Source organism: Myotis yumanensis, unplaced genomic scaffold, assembly GCF_028538775.1.
Source record: "Myotis yumanensis isolate MYYU_CA2020_CCGP unplaced genomic scaffold, mMyoYum1.0.hap1 SCAF_3, whole genome shotgun sequence".
In the NCBI taxonomy this organism is placed as follows: Eukaryota; Metazoa; Chordata; class Mammalia; order Chiroptera; family Vespertilionidae; genus Myotis; species Myotis yumanensis.
In genome coordinates, this window is record NW_027223754.1 from 2,001,938 (window position 1) to 2,022,326 (window position 20,389).

The 20,389-nt window shown below is 58.8% G+C and overlaps 1 protein-coding gene across 7 annotated transcripts in view; it reads right to left on the reverse strand.

Annotated features, from left to right (window-relative positions):
- ARHGEF10 (Rho guanine nucleotide exchange factor 10) overlaps nucleotides 1–20,389 on the reverse strand; it is a 59,522-nt gene that overhangs the window by 24,038 nt on the left and 15,095 nt on the right. For 5 of the 7 annotated variants that reach the window (XM_070408079.1, XM_070408078.1, XM_070408082.1 and 2 more), the window contains 7 exons: nucleotides 16,171–16,334; nucleotides 13,208–13,324; nucleotides 9,089–9,203; nucleotides 6,424–6,530; nucleotides 4,088–4,165; nucleotides 3,382–3,561; nucleotides 769–885 (listed from right to left, as the gene is read on the reverse strand). In XM_070408079.1, the coding sequence (XP_070264180.1) occupies nucleotides 769–885; nucleotides 3,382–3,561; nucleotides 4,088–4,165; nucleotides 6,424–6,530; nucleotides 9,089–9,203; nucleotides 13,208–13,324; nucleotides 16,171–16,334 (878 nt within the window). The remainder of the gene's footprint in view (nucleotides 1–768; nucleotides 886–3,381; nucleotides 3,562–4,087; nucleotides 4,166–6,423; nucleotides 6,531–9,088; nucleotides 9,204–13,207; nucleotides 13,325–16,170; nucleotides 16,335–20,389) is intronic. The other 2 variants (XM_070408080.1, XM_070408084.1) reach the window with 2 other exon arrangements.

A 20,389-nucleotide genomic window follows, 5' to 3' on the forward strand; every position in this document is an offset into this window, starting at 1 on the left:
GCCGGAACAAAAGCATGGATGGAGTGTTTGTGTGAACTAATATAAATTCAAAGTGAACATCATTACATAAAAGGGTACGGTCTTTTTTTTTTTTTTCGTTTTATTCATTTCAAACGGCCGGATCCAGCCCGAGGGCCGTAGTTTGCCCACGGCTGGGCTAGAGCATCGGCCCGTACACCAAAGGGTCTCAGGTTCAGTTCCTGGTCATGGGCACGTACCTGGTCTGCAGGTTTGATCCCCAGCCCTGGTCAGGGTGCGAGGGGGAGGCCACCGATAGATATGTCTCTCTCATCGATGTTCCTCTCTCTCTCTCCCCCTTCCCCTATCCCTTCCACTCTCTCTAAAAATCGATGGAAAAATATCCTCAGGTGAGGATTAACAACATAATAATAACACTTGGAGTGCGGGTGAATTTCCCGCCAAAATATAAGATGGCTCTGTCTTTTGGTTTTGTTCCATCCACCAAAAGGGTGGATTACAAACAAATATTTGGTAATACGCAGTTACAATCGGCCCGAGTTTACACGTTTCCCGCACTCCAAGTGATAAAATAAATTACAAAAAATAAAGGCTACGTTACCCCTAAAAATTCACCTCTTTCTTTCTCGCATTGACCCAATGCCTAGGGCGCTGTCGGGACGAAAGCCGTTACAGTGAGCGGCATCGTACACCTGGAGGTGAGGGTGTGTAGTTTCCTTATCAAGTGTCCCGCGTGGAGCCTGTTATCAGAGATGTTCAAACCCAAAATGGAAGCGGAAGGCCCCGTACCTTTAAGAACTCCAGGAAGGCGGGCTTCGTGGAGCAGGCCTTCTTGAGGATGGCCACGGCCGCGCTGAAGTTGTTGACGTACTCGCTGTAGGCGTCCAGCACCATGGACTTGGAGAACTGGAATCGGACACGGGACACGTGAGGAACGCAGCGGCCCTGGGCCTCCCAACCTCAATAACCCCGTCACGGCCACGCTACGCGGAACAAACTCCATTACCAGCGTGTGTGATCTTTTGGGCCAATTTCTGGGGACTCTGTTCTGCTCCGTTGATCTCTATGCCTGTTCTTGTGCCAGGACCAGGCTGTTTCGAGCACAGCGCTTTGTAGTATAACTTAATATCTGGTATTGGGACCCCTCCCATTTTGCTCAACTTTCTCAAGATGCTCTGGCTATTCGGGGTCTTTTTTGGTTCCATGTAAATTTCTGGAATTTGTTCTAGATCTGAGAAATAGGCCGTTGGCATTTTAGCAGGTATTCATTGAATCTGTAGATTGCTTTGGGTAGTGTGGACATTTTAATGGTGTTGATTCTACCAATCCATGAACATGGTATACTCTTCCACTTGTGTATGTCTTCCTCTATCTCTTTTTTCAACAGCCTGTAGTTTTCTCAGTACAGGTCGTTTACCTCCTTGGTTAAGTGTATTCCTCAGTATCTTAATATTTGTGGTGCAATGGTAAATGGGATTTAGTTTCTCTTTCTGAGAATTCATTATCGGTGTATAAAAAAGTCATAGATTTATGGGTGTTGATTTTGTTCCTGCTACATTGCCAAATTCATTTATTAAATCTAGTAGGTTTTTTTGGTGGAGTCTTTAGGGTTTTCTATGTACACTATCATGTCATCTGCGAATAATGAGAGTTTTACTTCCTCCTTTCCAATTTGGATGCCTTTTATTTCTTCTTCTCGTCTGATCGCTGTGGCTAGGACTTCAGTACGATGTTGAACAAGAGTGGTGAAAGCGGACATCCCTGTCTTGCTCCTGTTCTTGGGGGACATGGTTTTAGCTTTTGCCCACTGAGTAGGATGGGTGCCACGTTTTTAAGCAAACGTGTCAGGCAATGTTTGAACGACAGGGTGACCTTATCCTGCAGGTCCCTGCACTCAGGCCTCCTGGCTCGGAACCGTGCAGCCTGGGTTTCCACAAACATCCCTGGCTGTCCACGTGCAGAGATGACATCACAGCCGCCCTTCCTTACACTCCAGCTGGCCCTCGGCCCTCGCTGTCTGGTTCCACCTCCAGGACAGGGCAGCCCGCGGGGCAGCACGAGGTCCCGGCTCCTGGAATGCCCTGGGCCGAGGGCCGCGCACATAGGTCCTCGGTCCTATTGCCCGAGAAGCACAGAGGCTCCGGAGGCAGAGACGGTGCCTCGCTCTGTGTTTCTCTCCGAGTCCACACGTCCGGCCCCAGGATGGAAGCCACAGCCTCAGGGACACCTGGTGGGACCATCACTTAGAGAAGGAGCACGCTCACCTTCGTCACGTTTAAAACAAAGAGGACTGTTTCCGCAAGTCAACCCATGAACCAGGAGGTCAGGGTTCAATGCCCGGTCGGGTGGGGTCGGTCAGGGCGCAGGAGCCGACAGGACGCTCCCACACCGCACTATCGGGAGGAGCCTCCAGCAGGGGGCGTGCAGGAGGCAGCCCGTCAATGATTCTCTCCCTCTCCCTTCCTCTCGGAAATCAATAAAAACATATCTTCTTTAAAAGGACTGTTTCCATTCGAAAGTCTGTTCCCAGGAAAATATTGTAAGAAGGGGCTGGAGAAAAAGTGGAGGGGACGACGGAGGAAATGTCCGATGTTTCCGTTTCCATGACAACGGCCGCAGGGGCTGCACGCAGATCCCCCCCACAAGCTCGGTGCCTCCTGCTGCCCCAGAGGAAGGAGAGGAGTCACATGCGGTCACAGCGCCCACGCAAGTCCACGGGCACGGGCCGTGCAGCTGCGCCCTTCGCCAGCGCCCTTGGTCCACGCCATCCAGCCATCCATTGGCGCCGCTCTGTTCCCCGCAGGCTCCTGCGCCTGAAGGGAAGCTCGTGGGTCCCAAGCGCCGAAGTCGGGGAGGGACCGAGGATGGAGGCTCAAAGGCCAATGCTACCTCGGGCTGCGGCAGCCTGCCCCCCCCTCCACCGGCCCCAGGGGCCCAGCGTCTGCACTCGGAGCTCCTGGCGGAGCACGGGCTGAGAGGACAGGCGGGTGTGCTCGGCCAGCTCCCCACGTGCCCAGGAGCGGTCGCAGCCTGCACCCCCTCCACTGGCCCCAGGGGCCCAGCGTCTGTACACAGAGCTCCGGGAGGAGCATGGGCTGAGGGGACAGGCAGGGGCCCAGGAGGGGACGGGCTACAGAGAGGGACGGCCTCACGCAGGCTCCCCGGACCCCCACCCTCACAGTGATGGGCACAGCCAGGCTCAGCCTGTCTAACCCCCTGCTGCTGCGTGGAGACTCTCAGACCCCCGTCCCAGAGCCTCCGAGAACTGTCACTCCTGTCGCCCCGGAAATGCAGGTGAAGACCATCCTGCGGGCCCTCCCGGGGAGGCAGGCGGCCGGCCGACCGTGAGGGCAGCACCGTCCTCGCTGGAACAGCAGGGCGGGCCGGGCGGCCGGCACTCACCGAAGCCACGAAGACGTCGCCGATCATCTCCACGGCGTCCCACTCGGCCACGCGGCTGGCCAGCGCCATCTGGAACAGGCGGTGGCACTGCCGCACCTCCCGGAGCCGGTGGAACACCACCCGCAGCTTCCGCTCGCTCAGCACCCGCGGCTCCATCTCCGCCAGCGGCCGCTCGTACTGCTGGGGACCGAGAGGGAGGAAAGGGGGCGGGGAAGCGTGGAGAGAGTGTCCATTACAGGGATTCCAAAACATGCCGCTCCGAGTATTGTTTGTTTTGTTTATTATTTATTTACTTTTAATCCTCACCCGAGGCTATTTTCCCATCGATTTTTAGGGAGAGTAGACGAAAGAGAGGGAGAGACAGAGAGAAACATCGACGTGAGAGAAACACATCGATGGCTTGCCTCCTGCAGGCACCCCGACCAGGGCCCAGGCCGGGGAGGAGCCTGCAACCCAGGTACGTGCCCTTGACCGGAATCGAACCCGGAACCCTTTGGACCACAGGCCAGTGCTCTATCCACTGAGTAAACTGGCTGGGGCTCAAATTATTTTTAGATTAAAAGATGCTATTAACACGTTCCTACAGGTGGAACCACGGCAGCAGCCTCCAGCGTTTCACTGTCCAGAGCACTTTGTCGGCGGCTGCGTCAGAGTTAAAGTTAGACCGAAAGGCCTTTGTGAGCAGGTGGTCGGCGAGCGACAGTACCTCCAGGATCCGCGTGAGGGCGTCCACGTAGTTCTTCTCGCTGTCGACAATCGAGCCCAGAATGTACCTCCTGACCACCTGGCGGGGTTGGAGGGACAGCGGCAGGAAGTTACTTCGCGCAGAGAAACGTCACTTCCACCGAGGCGTGCGGATACCAGGGCTTTGGTGTTTGGCTTTCAGAACAGCAGGTCAAGGGAACCCCTAAGGCCTCTACAGCATTTTAAACGGCTGCTCGAGAACCAGCGCCCGGGGACAAAGCGTGCTGCTCCCGCTCCACAGCGTGTCCGTGTCCAACCCTCACGGTGTAAGCCGTAACCACAGGCGGACAGGCGGCATCACAGCACTCGCAGGTGCACCATGGCAACGGCAGTCACTGTCAGGCACGCACGTGCCCGACTCTGAGTCACACGTTTCACGTGGAAACGACTATGAGGAACAGCAACCCTGCCTAATAAACCCTGTTCCCAAAGGACAGAGACACGGAACCCTGGAAGGTGGGGGACCCTTGTTTTGCAAAGATCTCTGACCACGCCAAGAAGCACCTCGGGGCGGGGACACGGCCGCGTCGCCAGCCTGTTCCAGGCGCGGAGCTCGCTGCGGCCTGAGACGCCTGCCTTTTAAACGCTGACGCCATCGTCTGGTTCAGGTTTCAGCACTGAGGTGCGCATGAGCACACGTCTGGCTCTACGATGCCTGTTACAGGCCAGCGACCGCACTCGGCGCTGGCAGCAGCCTCAACGCCGTTTGGCAAGTTATATTTGCCAATAAACGGAAAACAGCATAAAGTCACAATCAGGTTGGTTTTAAACCACACGCACAGGCACACACACGCACAGGCACACACAGGCACATGCAAACACATGCACAGGCACAGGCACACGCAGAGGCACACACAGGCACACACAATCACAAGCCAACCCCCAGCCAACCCAGGGAGTGCACGCCCCTCGCAGAGGCCATGGCACCATCTGGCGGCCGGGACAGCATCTCCCACAGGAAGCACCTCAGCTAACACAGTGGTCGGCAAACCGCAGCTCGCAAGCCACAGGCGGCTCTTTGGCCCCTTGAGTGTGGCTCTTCCACAAAATACCACGTACGGGCGCCCACGTACAGTGCGAAGTTGACTTAAAACTTTAAGTAAAGTTTATTAAGTTAATTTTAGGGAACGTTGTGGAGTGAAAGAAGATGTAGTGTCAGGGATTGAGAAAGGTATGGTGAGATGGTTTGGACATAGAGAGAGGATGAACGAAAGGAGATAGACGAAACAAGTATACAAGACACGTGTGGACGGGAGAGTTGGAAGGGGTCGACCTCAGCGAACGTACCTCAATCAGATTGAGGACGTTTTAAGCAAAGTCCAGCTTAGGAGCACCCTAATTAAGTGAATAACAACGTACCTACCTATATAGTTCAAGTTAAAATTTTGGCTCTCAAAAGAAATTTCAATCGTTGTGCTGTTGATATTTGGCTCTGTTGACTAATGAGCTTGCCGACCACTGAGCTAACAGGCTGGGGCCACTGGGAAAACACACCTTTATTGATAAGGGAGCGGATTTTCCTTGACAGAGAAGACTATTCGATTCACAGAATTAAGACCAAAATCCACCCTTCTGAATATTTAAGGGAGAAAGTGATGCCGTGAAGAGAGGACGGCTGTGCCAGGATTAAAACCCAAGCACACCAGCCGGCCAGCCCCGGCCACCCTCCCCGGTGGCCCCCATCAGCCTGCCTGGGTCACGGGCCGACCCTCAGAATGGGAGTTAGGCCCCAGGTCCGAGTCACCCCCCAACGGGCAGAGGGTCAAGCCGAGGCCTGCCGTCCCCTCCGTCACATCACAGACCGGCCTCCCGTCGGAGGGAGACTACTCGGGGTCTGACCTAGGAATTAATTCTATTGCTTTTTCTAAAGTCCTGAGATGACCCTCCTGTATCGGACAGAGGACCTGAAACTGGTACAAGACAAGTTAATAAAAATACAAAAATGAAACCAAAGAAACCTCCCGCAGGCGTGACACCCACACGTGCCTCTCGGTGAAACCGCAACCTTCAAACCAGGCATGTGCACGCTGCCCCTGAGGCGCTCAGAGTCACACGGGGTGAGACTCAACATCCTCAGGACCAGGATGTCCGAGCCCAGGTCCTGGCCGCCCAGGTCCCAGATGCCCCTGCTGGGTAACCCTCCACCTGCCGGGCCGGGAGGAGCAGGAAGGGTGGGAGGGGGGGACAGACGGTCGGGAGCTGGGACAGCAGGTGCCCCAGGCAGCGTGGGAACATCCAGACACAGGATGGCCTGAGCCTCACAGGGAAGTGGCACCGAGCACCTGCCCGGCATCCTACCTGCTGCTGGGACAGCCCCTCCGGCATCGGGGTGAGCACAGCCTCGGGGTGCCGGCAGTCAACGTCGATGAACACACTCTGCTCCTCCTCAAGGCCCAGCCTGGGATCTAAGGAGTCAGGACGCGCGGGTGTGACACGGAGACCGCGTCCCCCAACACCGCAGTGCAGCCAATCGCTGTTGACCGAGACTCTGAACACGGTCTGCGGTTCCCGTCCACCCCCCAGCGATGACCCAGGCGACACGTCCACACCCGTGGACACTCTCTTCCCACAGGGAATGTTCAGTGCCTGGAGTCCACCTTCCAAGGGCAGAGGTGGCGTTTGAGTGCCTGATGGTGCACTAGAAATGACTATCCTATACAATCCTATCTAATAATAGACAAACAGGGTAATTAACCGTACCTCTGACATGCTTCCCATTGGCTAATCAGGGCGATATGCAAATTAACTGCCAACCAAGATGGCGGCCGGCAACCAGGCAGCTGAAGCAAACAGGAGGCTTGGTTGCCCCGGTGATGGAGGAAGCCAAGGTTCCCCACCTGCCGCTGCCGCCCTCTGAGCTGCACTCTAAGAAACAATGTTGCAATTATAGAAGCTAAACAAACCCCAGAAACCTGCTTTCAGCCAGCTGGGCCTCAGAGCTGGAGCTGCAACAGTGTTTCAATTATAGAAGCCAAACAAACCCAGATACCTGCTTTCAGCAGCTGACGTCTCAGAGCTAGAGCTGAGCCTCAGAGCTAAAGCCGGCTCTCAGTTCCAGTGACAGCCATAGAAGGTAAATAAATCCCAGAATAATAATTTTTAAAAAAGATAAAAAGGAGAGGTTGGGAGCTTCATTCACCCACCAGCCTGAAAACGACCCTCAGCCCCTCACCCAGACTGGCCAGGCACCCCAGTGGGGACCCCCACCCTGAAGGGGGTGTGACCAGCTGCAAACAGCCATCATCCCCTCATCCAGGCTGGCCAGGCACCCAAGCAGGACCCCCACCCTGATCTGGGACACCCTTCAGGGCAAACCAGTGGCCCCCACCCGTGCACCAGACCTCTATCCTATATAGTAACAGGGTAATATGCAAACTGACCCTAAAAGCAGAAGGACTGGGAATGACTGGTCACTATGACACACACTGACCACCAGGGGGCAGACACTCAATGCAGGAGCTGCCCCCTGGTGGTCAGTGCGCTCCACATGGGAGGAGCTCTGCTCAGCCACAAGCCAGGCTGATGGCTGCCAGTACAGCGGTGGTGGTGGGAGCCTCTCCTGCCTCCTCAGCAGCGCTAAGGATGTCCGACTGCAGTTTAGGCCTGCTCCCCGCTGGCAAGTGGACATCCCCCGAGGGCTGCTGGGCTGCCAGAGGGATGTCTGATTGCCATCTTAGGCCCAATCCCCTGGGGAGCGGGCCTAAGCCAGCAGGTGGTCATCCCCGAGGGGTCCCAGACTGCGAGAGGGCACAGGCTGGGCTGAGGGACCTCCCCCTGGCCCCCGAGTGCACAAATTTTTGTGCACCGGGCCTCTAGTCCTATATAATAAAAGGCTGATATGCAAATGGACTGAATGGCAGAACAACCGGTCGCTATCATGCGCACTGACCACCAGGGGCAGAAACTCAACACAGGAGCTGCCCCCTGGTGGTCAGTGCACTCCCACAGGGGGAGCACCACTCAGCAAGAAGCTGGGCTCACGGCTGTTGAGTGCAGCAGCGGTGGAGGGAGCCTCTCCTGCCTCCTCGGCAGCGCTAAGGATGTCCATGGGCTCCGGAACCCGAGCGGGCGCTGGCCGGGCTGAGGGACCCCTCCTCCGAGTGCACGAATCTCGTGCACCAGGCCTCTAGTTTAATCTATAAAATATCACCGCAGCCCTGGCACGTGCCCAACCAGTCGACGTCCTCTCTCACATCGATGTTTCTCTCTCTCTCCTTTCCCTTCCTCTCTCTAAAATAAAATAAATAAAAACAGATCCTCGGATGAGGATTAAAAAACTAACAAAAATAAAATATCACCCAGAAACAAAGAACGGCTGCGGAGACGCCTGAGGGCCACACCGCTGGCCAGGACGCGCGGGGCTCCCTCGGCTTCCTGACTGCCTGCCCGTCCGAAAAAGCAGACAGTTTACCCCAAAACTAAATTCTTCTTTACAAACATAATAAAGCGAAATAAACGAAGGACTCCCCCAAAGGGCCGGAAACCAGAAAAGCACCGGGCGTGGCCCGCGCCCCAGCCCTGAGCCCTGGGCCCTGCCACGGGGCACCCTCCCTGGGCCCGGGGCCCGGGAGGTCTGGGGGGACGTCATGAGGGAGAGCAGGGGAGGAAGGCCCTCGGGTGGGGGCACCGATGGCCCAGGGCTGAGAGGGGACAATAAAGAGGGTGAAGGACACTCCCCAGGAGCTCACTCAACTTCCTGTGGTTTGTGGGTGCCTGTGAGCAGGTCCCTCGGCTCAGAGCCCCGCCCTCGGCCCCACAAGCCCCCCAGGAGGGAGCGCAGGCTGAGCAGAGCCCGAGGATGAGCAGCCCCAGGGAAGCAGGCCCCTGGGGTGGGGGGAGCAGGCCCCGGGGTGAGGGGAGCAGGCCCCGGGGTCGGGGAGCAGGCCCCGGGCACACATGGGAACTGCCCACCAGCTTCACGGCCGGAGGGACAGCGGGCCCCTGCGCGGGACGCAGCGCAGACCTTGGGAAATGAAGGACTTGGTCCGGATGAAGGAGCGGCCCTTCTTCACGGCGGCCTTGGTCTTCTCCAGCCCGTCCCGCGTGCCCTCCTTGGCCGCCTTCATCAGCTTCTGCACCTGCGGACGAGGCGGCACCGTGAGGGCGGGCGACTCTGTACAAACCCATCTGCACTTCCCTTTCTTGTCAAGAACACAGTCGGAGTCTGGTCTGCAGAAGGCGCGGGAGCGGCTGTGGGCCCGGGGAGCGGCTGTGGGGCCCGGGAATGGCTGTGGGCCTGGGGAGCGGCTGTGGGGCCCGGGAATGGCTGTGGGCCCGGGGAGCGGCTGTGGGGCCCGGGAATGGCTGTGGGCCTGGGGAGCGGCTGTGGGGCCCGGGAATGGCTGTGGGCCCGGGGAGCGGCTGTGGGGCCCGGGAGCGGCTGTGGGCCCGGGGAGTGGCTGTGGGGCCGGGAGCGGCTGTGGGCCCGGGGAGCGGCTGTGGGGCCGGGAGCGGCTGTGGGGCCCGGGAGCGGCTGTGGGCCTGGGGAGCGGCTGTGGGGCCGGGAGCGGCTGTGGGCCCGGGGAGCGGCTGTGGGCCCGGGGAGCGGCTGTGGGGCCGGGAGCGGCTGTGGGGCCGGGGAGCGGCTGTGGGGCCGGGAGCGGCTGTGGGCCCGGGGAGCGGCTGTGGGGCCGGGAGCGGCTGTGGGGCCGGGAGCGGCTGTGGGCCCGGGGAGCGGCTGTGGGCCCGGGGAGCGGCTGTGGGGCCGGGAGCGGCTGTGGGCCCGGGGAGCGGCTGTGGGGCCGGGAGCGGCTGTGGGGCCGGGAGCGGCTGTGGGGCCCAGGAGCGGCTGTGGGGCCGGGAGCGGCTGTGGGCCCGGGGAGCGGCTGTGGGGCCGGGAGCGGCTGTGGGGCCGGGAGCGGCTGTGGGGCCCAGGAGCGGCTGTGGGGCCGGGAGCGGCTGTGGGCCCGGGGAGCGGCTGTGGGGCCCGGGAGCGGCTGTGGGCCTGGGGAGCGGCTGTGGGCCCGGGGAGCGGCTGTGGGGCCAGGAGCGGCTGTGGGCCCGGGGAGCGGCTGTGGGCCCGGGGAGCGGCTGTGGGGCCGGGAGCGGCTGTGGGGCCGGGAGCGGCTGTGGGGCCGGGAGCGGCTGTGGGGCCGGGAGCAGCTGTGGGGCCGGGAGCGGCTGTGGGCCCGGGGAGCGGCTGTGGGGCCGGGAGCGGCTGTGGGGCCCGGGGAGCGGCAGTGGGGCCGGGAGCGGCAGTGGGGCCGGGAGCGGCTGTGGGGCCGGGAGCAGCTGTGGGGCCGGGAGCGGCTGTGGGCCCGGGGAGCGGCTGTGGGGCCGGGAGCGGCTGTGGGGCCCGGGGAGCGGCAGTGGGGCCGGGAGCGGCAGTGGGGCCGGGAGCAGCTGTGGGGCCGGGGAGCGCGCTCCTGGTGGCCTGAGTGCATGTTTGTGGTGTGGGGTGGTCTGTCTCTTTAAAAAACAGCCCGGCCAGCGTGGCTCAGTGGTTGAGCATCAACCTACCAACCAGGAGGTCAGGGTTGGATTCCCGGTCAGGGCACAGGCCCAGGTTGTGGGCTCGATCCCCAGTGGGGGGCCTGTAGGAGGCAGCGACCCATGATTCTCTCTCATCATGGATTTTCTCTCTCCCTCTCCTCTCCTCTCTGACATCAATTTAAAAATACTTTTTTTAAAAAAGGAAGAACAAACTTTAACTACAGAGCCTCCTTCGATTGACGGTTACAGGGTCCCCCTGACGTTTAAATCTTTGTTAGAATCACTGGCAGCACAAGCAGCTTTGCAGACCGGGCAGGTGAGACAAGCCCGCAGGCGGTGAAGCCACAGCCCCGGAGAGGGCAGACCTGCCCGGACACCTGCCCGCCCTGGCGCCCGCAGCCCGCCCCAGCCACGGGCAGCCACGTCCACGGCCCACAGCCCCGCCCACTGCACAGAGCGCGGCACCCGCTCGATGGTAAGACGTAGCAAAGTGACTGCAGACAGACAGAGGGTCAGACAGAGGGACAGCGAGGGCAGGACCAGGCCTCCGCGGACTCCTGAAGCCACAGGCACGCCCCTGCCGTGGGCCTCACTGACCGCGAGCGTCTCAGAGCGGCCGGCAGAGCACGTCTGGTTCTTTAAAGGGCTCACGTCTGAGGACTGGCCTTGGGACCAGGGCATCTTCCAGGGAAACCCAGACGGCCTCTGACGGGAGACCCAGTGCCTTTCCCAGCGACCCACCCTCTGGCCCAGCCTCCCTGGTCCTGGTGGAGAGGCTCAGGTACCGCCCAGGGCCCCGCTGCAAGCCCAGGTGCGGAGCGGCTGGCGTGTCAGATCAGCCGGGGCTGCCCCTGTGTCTGCGGATTGGGGCTCAGGTGTGAGCAGGTTGCTCCCGCCGCCCCCCGGGGAGCAGCTTCCAGGTGACGTCACACATTGCACTCAGCCCCACTGTCTGCGAGCCCTTTACCCCCACGCCCGTGCCCCAGGCGCCTTCCCAGAACTGTCTACCAAGACCACGCTCACCCCCTGAAGCCAAACCACGTCAGCGCCCAACAGGGCCCCCACTTCCGGCAGCCGGAGGACCACTCTGCCACCTGTCCACACTGTGAGCGGCTGGGCTTGTGGGTCCTGCATCCCTTCGACCCAACCACGGCGTCCAGGACGGTGCACCCGACACCCCGAGGCTCCCCTTCACCATGGCCCTGCGTCACCTCCCGACCCCACACCCCAGCCCCACTCTCTTCCCAGACCCGGTGGCTATGCCTCGTCTCAGCCGGTCCCCATCTTGGCTCCGTCCGAGGTCCACCCCCCATGTGCAGGGACGAGGAGTCCAGGCCAGGAGCTGGGGAGGCACCCCAGGCGGGGAGAGCCGCTCCATGTCCGGCCAGAGGGAGGAGCCAGCTGGCCTCAGGTATTTGCCCACTATCACCAAGGCTGCCCACGCGCCCGCCTCCCCTGGGCCCTGTCGCTCCCAACCGTCCACCGGTTCCCACACCGCTCCGAGGACCTGACCACCCTCACACACTCCCGGTGGCTGCCTGGGCTCCCCGGAAACCCGCCGGACCCTGGATTCCCCAGGACGGCCCTGCCCAGATGCTGCCACCCGCAGGGACCCACCTGACCCTAACTGAGCGAGCCTCGCTGACTCTGGGCTCTGGGCTCTGGTCCTGCTCCCAGGCCCCAAGCATAGACACATTTGGCACAGAGCAGCGGGGGTAGGGGGGCGATGCTAAGCAGACTTCCAGGGAAGCGCCACTCAGCACACGGGCAACGGCCACAGGACAGGAGAGGAGACTGAACTGAAGGCAGCTTCACGAGACAGTGGCCTTTAAAACACATCGCTAGGGCCCGGGTGGCGCAGCGCCGTGGGTGAGCGACGATCCCGGTCAGGGCACAGGCCCAGGTTACGGGCTCCATCCCCAGTGTGGGGCGGCAGGAGGCAGCCCATCCGTGATTCTCTCTCATCATTGATGCTTCTCTCTCTCCCCCTTTCCCTTCCTCTCTGAAATCAATAAAAATATTTTTAAAAATCAACAAATAATAAAATAAGTAAGTAAATAAAACACATCTCGAGGAACTGGCCGTCACGCCCAAACCCAGCCCCTCACACCCGGGTCTCAGGACCCCGCTGTGCTCGGGACACGATGGGGCCGCCGTCCACCTGGGCTGTCCCTGTGCTCGCCGCAGGACTCGGTGAAACTGGGGGAACTGAGCATTTTTTCATTAATAGTCACTGGGAAGTAACCGTAAACCTATTCATGTGTCTTTGTGGACACATTATGGAAAAGCCACTGTCTTTCCCCAACTACAGGGGGCGCTCTGTCCCCGGGGCCGCCTCTCCTCTCCCACATCCCGGCCGCAGGCAGCTGAGCCCTGCCTTCCATGGGCTGGGAAGGCCCACCTGGGGGGCTCTAGAAACCCCTCCGCCCCCCGGCCCGCCCGCCCGCCTGGGGTGAGAGAGCGAGGGGGGAGGGAGGAGGGCAAATGGCCCCTCAGCTGGACAGGGACCTGCTGAGAGCGTCTGGGCGGCCCCGAAGGCCCAGAGCAGCTCCGGGAGCCGAGTTCCCTGGGCAGCGGCCAAGCAGTCCCCAGGGCCCAGGGCTCCGGGCACGGGTTATGGACACAGCGGGTGGGGAGGGGCCCACGCTACCTTCAGCTCCTGCTTCTGCTTTAGCTGCTGAATCTCACCCGAGCCCACTGTGCTGGCCACCAACTCTCTCATCTTTCTCTCATAGCGCGCCTTCACCCGCGCCAGGTCGTGGGACAGCTGGGCACAAAGAGACACATCCTTTCACAAAACCCTCCTTTTGGAACGTCAGACAATCTCACATTGGAAGGGCTCCCGGGAACCACGCCGCCAGCCCCCTGGCCGGCCCACCGACTCTCAGAAGTAAACACGCGTGATTGCAGTCTGGCCGGCGTGGCTCCGTGGCTGAGTGCTGACCTATGAAACCAGGAGGTCACGGTTCAATTCCCGGTCAGGGCACATGTCCGGGTTGCGGGCTTGATGCCCCGTGTGGGGTGTGCAGGAGGCAGCCGGTCCATGATTCTCTCTCATCACTGGTGTTTCTATCCCCCTCCCTGCCCCTCCTCTCTGAATCAATAAAAATATATTTTAAAAAATAAAAATAAGCATGAGTGAAGACAACAGCGTCGAGACAGATGCGATCCCAGGTGAGCCGGCCAGGAGAACTGTCTATGCCATGAGGGCAAATACACACAGAAACCTGAGCCCAGTCACCCCATCCATCCTGACGAGGTTAAAATGACCAGACCTGTGAGGTCTGCATGAAGGACGCCTGTACATCATCACCAAGCGAAGAGCCTGATCACGGGCCTGCGGGGGCCTATGAGTCTCCAGGCAAGGTGACTCCCTCTGCAGCTGGTGGGGACACAGTGGGGTCTCACAGTGTGACCACACGTCCACACTATGCCCACGGGGCCCTGCTCCCCGGGAAGCACGCCCCACAGAGGCCGGGACGAGAACACAGAGTCGTTTCCGATGGAAAGGGCGGCTGTGCCAGATGCCCGCCCGGAGCTGACAGCGCCGTTGTGTGGTCCTCACAACCTGACTTCTCCACCAGGAGCTTGGTCCTTCTGCGGCACCGCCCCCTGGAACACCCCTGGCTGCCCCTTCCCAGGATGTCGCCGTGGCAACGTGCTCCCGGTCAGCGTTGTGCTGGCCTCGCACTGGCTTCTAGCAGGGAGGCTGCTGCTCCGGCCAACGTGCTCACTGGCCCTGCGGGGGCCGCCCAGGCGCCAACGGGCTTCGCGGGGCCCCACCCGACCGACCGGCGCCTGTACCGTCCTCGACCAGGCTGACTGGAGGCGGGGTTTAAGGGTGCTTTGCCCGCTCTCCCACGGCACCGCTGAGCACCCCATCCTGCGGCAACTGGGCCCCGAAGTGCCATGGGCCCCGAAGTGCTACTTTCAAGTCTCAGCTTAAACCAGAGCGTTGGCGTGGCTGGACTGAGTCAAGTTCGGCTGTGGCTTCACTCCCTGGTGAGGCGGCTGTGACGATCCTGGTGACAGCAGGGAGCTGCGTTCCCGCGAGAGGCTCGTCCAAACACTGGGCAGTTGAGATGCCCACCGCAATGCAGCTTGCTCTCCAGGTTTGTGACACAGGTCGTCCCGAACCCTGGAGGCTGCCTCCAGGGTGCGTGCGTCTGGTTCCAGTGTGGGCGGAGCCACACAGGGAGGCATCAGTTCACACGGGCTGCGTCTGCTATACCCACCGGGTCACACACCGGCTGTGTCTGTTCCACCCACCGGGTCACACACGGGCTGTGTCTGCTACACCCACCAGGTCACACACCGGCTGTGTCTGCTACACCCACCGGGTCACACACGGGCTGTATCTGCTACACCCACCGGGTCACACACGGGCTGTATCTGCTACACCCACCGGGTCACACACGGGCTGTATCTGCTACACCCACCAGGTCACACACGGGCTGTGTCTATTCCACCCACCAGGTCACCTGGGCTGTGTCTGCTACACCCACCAGGTCACCTGGGCTGTGTCTGCTACACCCACCGGGTCACACACGGGCTGTATCTGCTACACCCACCGGGTCACACACGGGCTGTATCTGCTACACCCACCGGGTCACACACGGGCTGTATCTGCTACACCCACCGGGTCACACACGGGCTGTATCTGCTACACCCACCAGGTCACACAGGCTGCGTCTGCTACACCCACCAGGTCACACACGGGCTGCGTCTGCTACACCCACCGGGTCACACACGGGCTGCGTCTGCTACACCCACCGGGTCACACACGGGCTGCGTCTGCTACACCCACCGGGTCACACACGGGCTGCGTCTGCTACACCCACCGGGTCACACACGGGCTGTGTCTGCTACACCCACCGGGTCACACACAGGCTGTGTCTGCTACACTCACCGGGTCACACACAGGCTGCATCTCAACCTCCACAGAAAGTACATGAGGATGCTGACATCACTGCAGATGTCAGTACAAACCACCCCTTTTGGAAACAGCCCAAACCCCAACAATCAGAGTGTAGGTGGCACAGCCAGTCACCATGGCAACCCAAGACCTCACACACCTGACCTGCCTCCGCCCCGTCCCAGACTCCACGCCTCAATGCCTACGTCCCCTGAAGGACCTGAGATCAGAGTCACACACACACTCCCCTCAGGGAGGTCGTGGGCAGCTCAGGGCCTGTCCTGTCACGTGGTCTGTGTGATGTCTCCCTGCTCGTGGTGGGCACCCGGAAGTCACACCGCCCCTGAGGGACATCGGGTCGCAGTGTGCCTGGCAGGCCCGGTTCCATCGCCATGTGCAGGGCAGATGACGTGTGCACAACCCAAATAATTCAGAGGACGGTGATCTGCTTCCTTAAACACTCAGGACAGCCGGCTCTCCAGGACCTTTGAGGGACTTAGTTCCACGTGTGCTTTCCCCCCTGCTGTGACGCACTGCTACGGGATGCAAATAGGAGACTAGGCCCTTCTCTTCTGCCAATACCTGTGCTCTCCTCAAGCCGCCTGCCGACACCCCAAAAGCACTCATGTGCACGTCTGTGAGCCGGCATCCCACGGGCTGGCCCGGGTATGTGTCGTAAGCTGACGCCGCACACGCACCTGCTTCCTGTGGCTGCTGCGCAGGAAGGACCGGGGGACACCGTTCCTTCCCTCGGAGTCGCTCTGCTCCCCGTAACTTTCAAACTCACTGGAACTCCATCCGTACTCCAGGGAGCTGTTCCCACCCTCGTCTCCGTTCTCAACGTCGTCGTAGATCATCTCATCTGCGGCATAAGCACAGGATGAAGTCAGGAGCGCACACCTCACCCACGACCGGTTCCCGCAGGCTCCTCACTTCACCAGTGGCTGGGGAGCATCAGAAAAGCAGGGGCGGGTTGGCGTCAGGTGGGACCTGGGGGTTGGAGATGCCAAAGCTCTGACACCTCAGCCCCATCTGTATCCTGAGGCCCCTGGTGCTGAACAGAATCCACAATCACACCAACAAGCAATCCACAATCACACCAACACAAACTCCACAATCACACCAACACGCAATCCACAATTACACCAACACGCAATCCACAATCACACCAACACGCAATCACAATCACACCAACACGAACTCTATAATCACACCAACACGCAATCCACAATCACACCAACACGCAATCCACAATCACACCAACACACAATCACAATCACACCAACACGAAATCCACAATCACACCAACACGCAATCCACAATCACACCAACACGCAATCCACAATCACACCAACACACAATCACAATCACACCAACACGAAATCCACAATCACACCAACACACAATCCACAATCACACCAACACGCAATCCACAATCACATCAACACGAAATCCACAATCACACCAACACGAAATCCATGGATGGATGAATGGTTGGGTAGATGGATGAAGGGCGGGTGGGTGGATGGATGGATGGATGGGTGGATGGAAGGGTAGATGGATGGAAGGGTAGATGGATGGAAGGGTGGGTAGGTGGATGGATGGATGGATGGATGGATGGGTGGATGGGTGGATGGATGGATGGGTGGATGGATGGATGGATGGGTGGATGGATGGGTGGATGGATGGGTGGGTGGATGGATGGATGGATGGATGGATGGATGGATGGATGAATGGATGGATTGATGGATGGATGGATGGATGGATGGATGGATGGATGGATGGATGGAAGGGTAGATGGATGGAAGGGTAGATGGATGGAAGGGTGGGTAGGTAGATGGATGGATGGATGGATGGATGGATGGAAGGGTAGATGGATGGAAGGGTAGATGGATGGAAGGGTGGGTAGGTAGATGGATGGATGGATGGATGGATGGATGGATAGATGGATGGATGGATGGAAGGGTGGGTAGGTAGATGGATGGATGGATGGATGGATGGATAGATGGGTAGATGGATAGATGAATGGATGGGTGGATGGATAGTGGATGGGTGGATGGTGGATGGATGAAGGGCGGGTGGGTGGATGGATGGATGAATGGATTGGTATATGGATGGAAGGGTGGGTGGGTGGATGGACGGATGGATGGGTGGATGGATGGATGGATGGATGGATGGATGGATAGATGGATGGAAGGGTGGGTAGGTGGATGGACGGATGGATGGGTGGATGGATGGATGGATGGATGGATAGATGGATAGATGAATGGATGGGTGGATGGACAGTGGATGGGTGGATGGTGGATGGATGAATGGATGGGTGGATGGATGAATGGATGGATAGGTGGGTGGATGGATGGATGGATGGATGGATGGATGGAAGGGTAGATGGATGGAAGGGTGGGTAGATGGATGGATGGGTGGATGGATGGGTGGGTGGATGGATGGATGGATGGGTAGATGGATAGATGAATGGATGGGTGGATGGATAGTGGATGGGTGGATGGTGGATGGATGAATGGATGGGTGGGTGGATGAATGGATGGGTAGATGGATGGAAGGGTGGGTAGGTGGATGGATGGATTGATGGAAGGGTGGGTAGGTGGATGGACGGATGGATGGGTGGGTGGGTGGATGGATGGGTGGGTGGGTTGGTGGGTGGAAGGGTGGGTGGATAGACGGATGGGTCAATGGCCTAAGAAGACTATAAATAATCTGCTTCTGGGTTGAAAGGGCTCTATCACCTCAGCCTCTCTGACCTGGAAGGACACGCCAAGGCAATGACACGGGTGTCCTCACAGGGGACTCCTGCTCTGTATGCTCAGAGAATCACGCTTGCGTTTGGTGGGTCCTCTCTTCTGTTTTCTGTCTCCTGGTTCCAGTGTGTGTATCATTTTGACTCTTTCCCTCCCCTTTCTCTGACTCTGCCCAGTCAGATGCTGAGCTCATTATTTTTCATTCTTTTTGTTTTTTTTAGCAGATGCCATCATCTCTTTAATTCCTGACTATTCTAAATCCACTCTATAAGTTCTTATGTAATATTTTCATTATTATTCAAGTCAAAACATTTCCTAACTTCCACTCTGACTTCACCTTGGGGTGTGTGTGGTCATGTGACTTTTAAAAATTAATTTCAGAGAGGAAGGGAGAGGGAGAGAGAGATAGAAACATCAATGATGAGAGAGAATCATTGATTGGCTGCCTCCTGCCCACCCCACACTGGGGATCAAACCCACAACCCAGGCATGTGCCCTGACCGGAAGTTGACCTCCTGGTTCATAAGTCAACACTCAACCACTGAGCCACACCGGCCTGGCTGTTGTATACATTTAGGCCATGTTGCTGGATGCACACACGTTTAGAACTATGACATCATTCTCTTGTGGAGGAATCTCTAATTCAGTGGTTCTCAACCTTCCTAATGCCACGACCCTTTCATACAGTTCCTCATGTTGTGGTGATCCCCAACCATAAAATTATTCCCATTGCTACTTCATAACTGTAATTTTGCTACTGTTATGAATCATAATGTAAATATCTGATATGCAGGATGTATTTTCATTGTTACAAATTGAACATAATTAAGGCATAGTGATTAATCACAAAAACAATATGTAATTATATGTGTTTTCCGATGGTCTTAGGCCTGTGGTCGGCAAACAGAGGCTCGCGAGCCACATGAGACTCTTTGGCCCCTTGAGTGTGGCTCTTCCACAAAATGCCACGTGCGGGTGCGCACGTACAGTACGATTGAAACTTCGTGGCCCATGCGCAGAAGTCGGTATTTTGTGGAAGAGCCGGTGTTTTGTGGAAGAGCCACACTCAAGGGGCCAAAGAGCCGCATGTGGCTCGCAAGCCGTGGTTTGCCAAGCTGCAGTTTGCTGACCACTGTTAAGCAACCCCTGTGAAAGGGTTGTTCGACCCCCAAAGGGGTCGCGACCCACAGGTTGAGAACCGCTGCTCTAATTAGTCGTGTTTTATAGCTAACACATCACACCTTACCCAGTCATACTGGCCATCTAGTGGTTAGCACTGGCTAAGATTCCTTTTGAGGGACAAATGCTTCCGTACACGTCCTGTGTCCTGACGTGGCGCTCACAATACGTGTCTGGCTTTGCTGTTATCCAACCTGAGAACCTCTGTTCCTGGCGACTGGAGTCCCATCACACTTGCTGTAAGTAGCAGTACACTGGGGCTCGCTCTCCCGTCTTCCTTCCATGCCGCACGCCATGCCGTCTCACTCTATTTTTTCTGCTGGCTCCCAGCTTGGGTGTTGCTCTGCTAATCCTGAAGTTAAATCCTCTCTTCCTGACCTTTCAGCGGTAACCCATGGACTGAGACCTGGCCTCTCACACAGAAGCCAGCGTCCACACGCTTCTCCTGAGCACCGCAGGGCGGCAGGATCCCGGGCCGGCCCACTCACGGCTCGCCGGCTGCCGACTCGGTGCCGTTCCCTCGGTCTCACTCACCGGTCAGTTTATTTGCTCACTGTTCTCTTTGCTGCCCATTATGTTGTGCATCCTGTTCCCTGACGTGGGAACGACATTAAGTGTTTCTTCAGGCCTGTGAGTGGGAGCTCTCCCCAGTGTCCATCTCTCTCTAAAGAGGTTTACTTCGGCTGGCGGCGGCAGCCTGGGCTGAGATGGCGTGTTTTCCTAGGCGCTCTGCGCATATCATCCTGCCGCCCCCCAGCCAGAGACGGCTGCTCCTCCTCCTGAATCACGGCTCCTCGTGGGCACCGTGCCAGCCTGGCCTGTCGGGGCTCGCCGGGACGCGGTGCCGCAGTGTCACCTGCACGGGCCCAGGTGTGTCCTGTCGGGGCTCGCCGGGACGCAGTGCCGCAGTGTCACCTGTACGGGCCCAGGTACGGCCTGGTTGATGCACGGCCCACTATGAAGCTGCATTTCTGCCATCTGG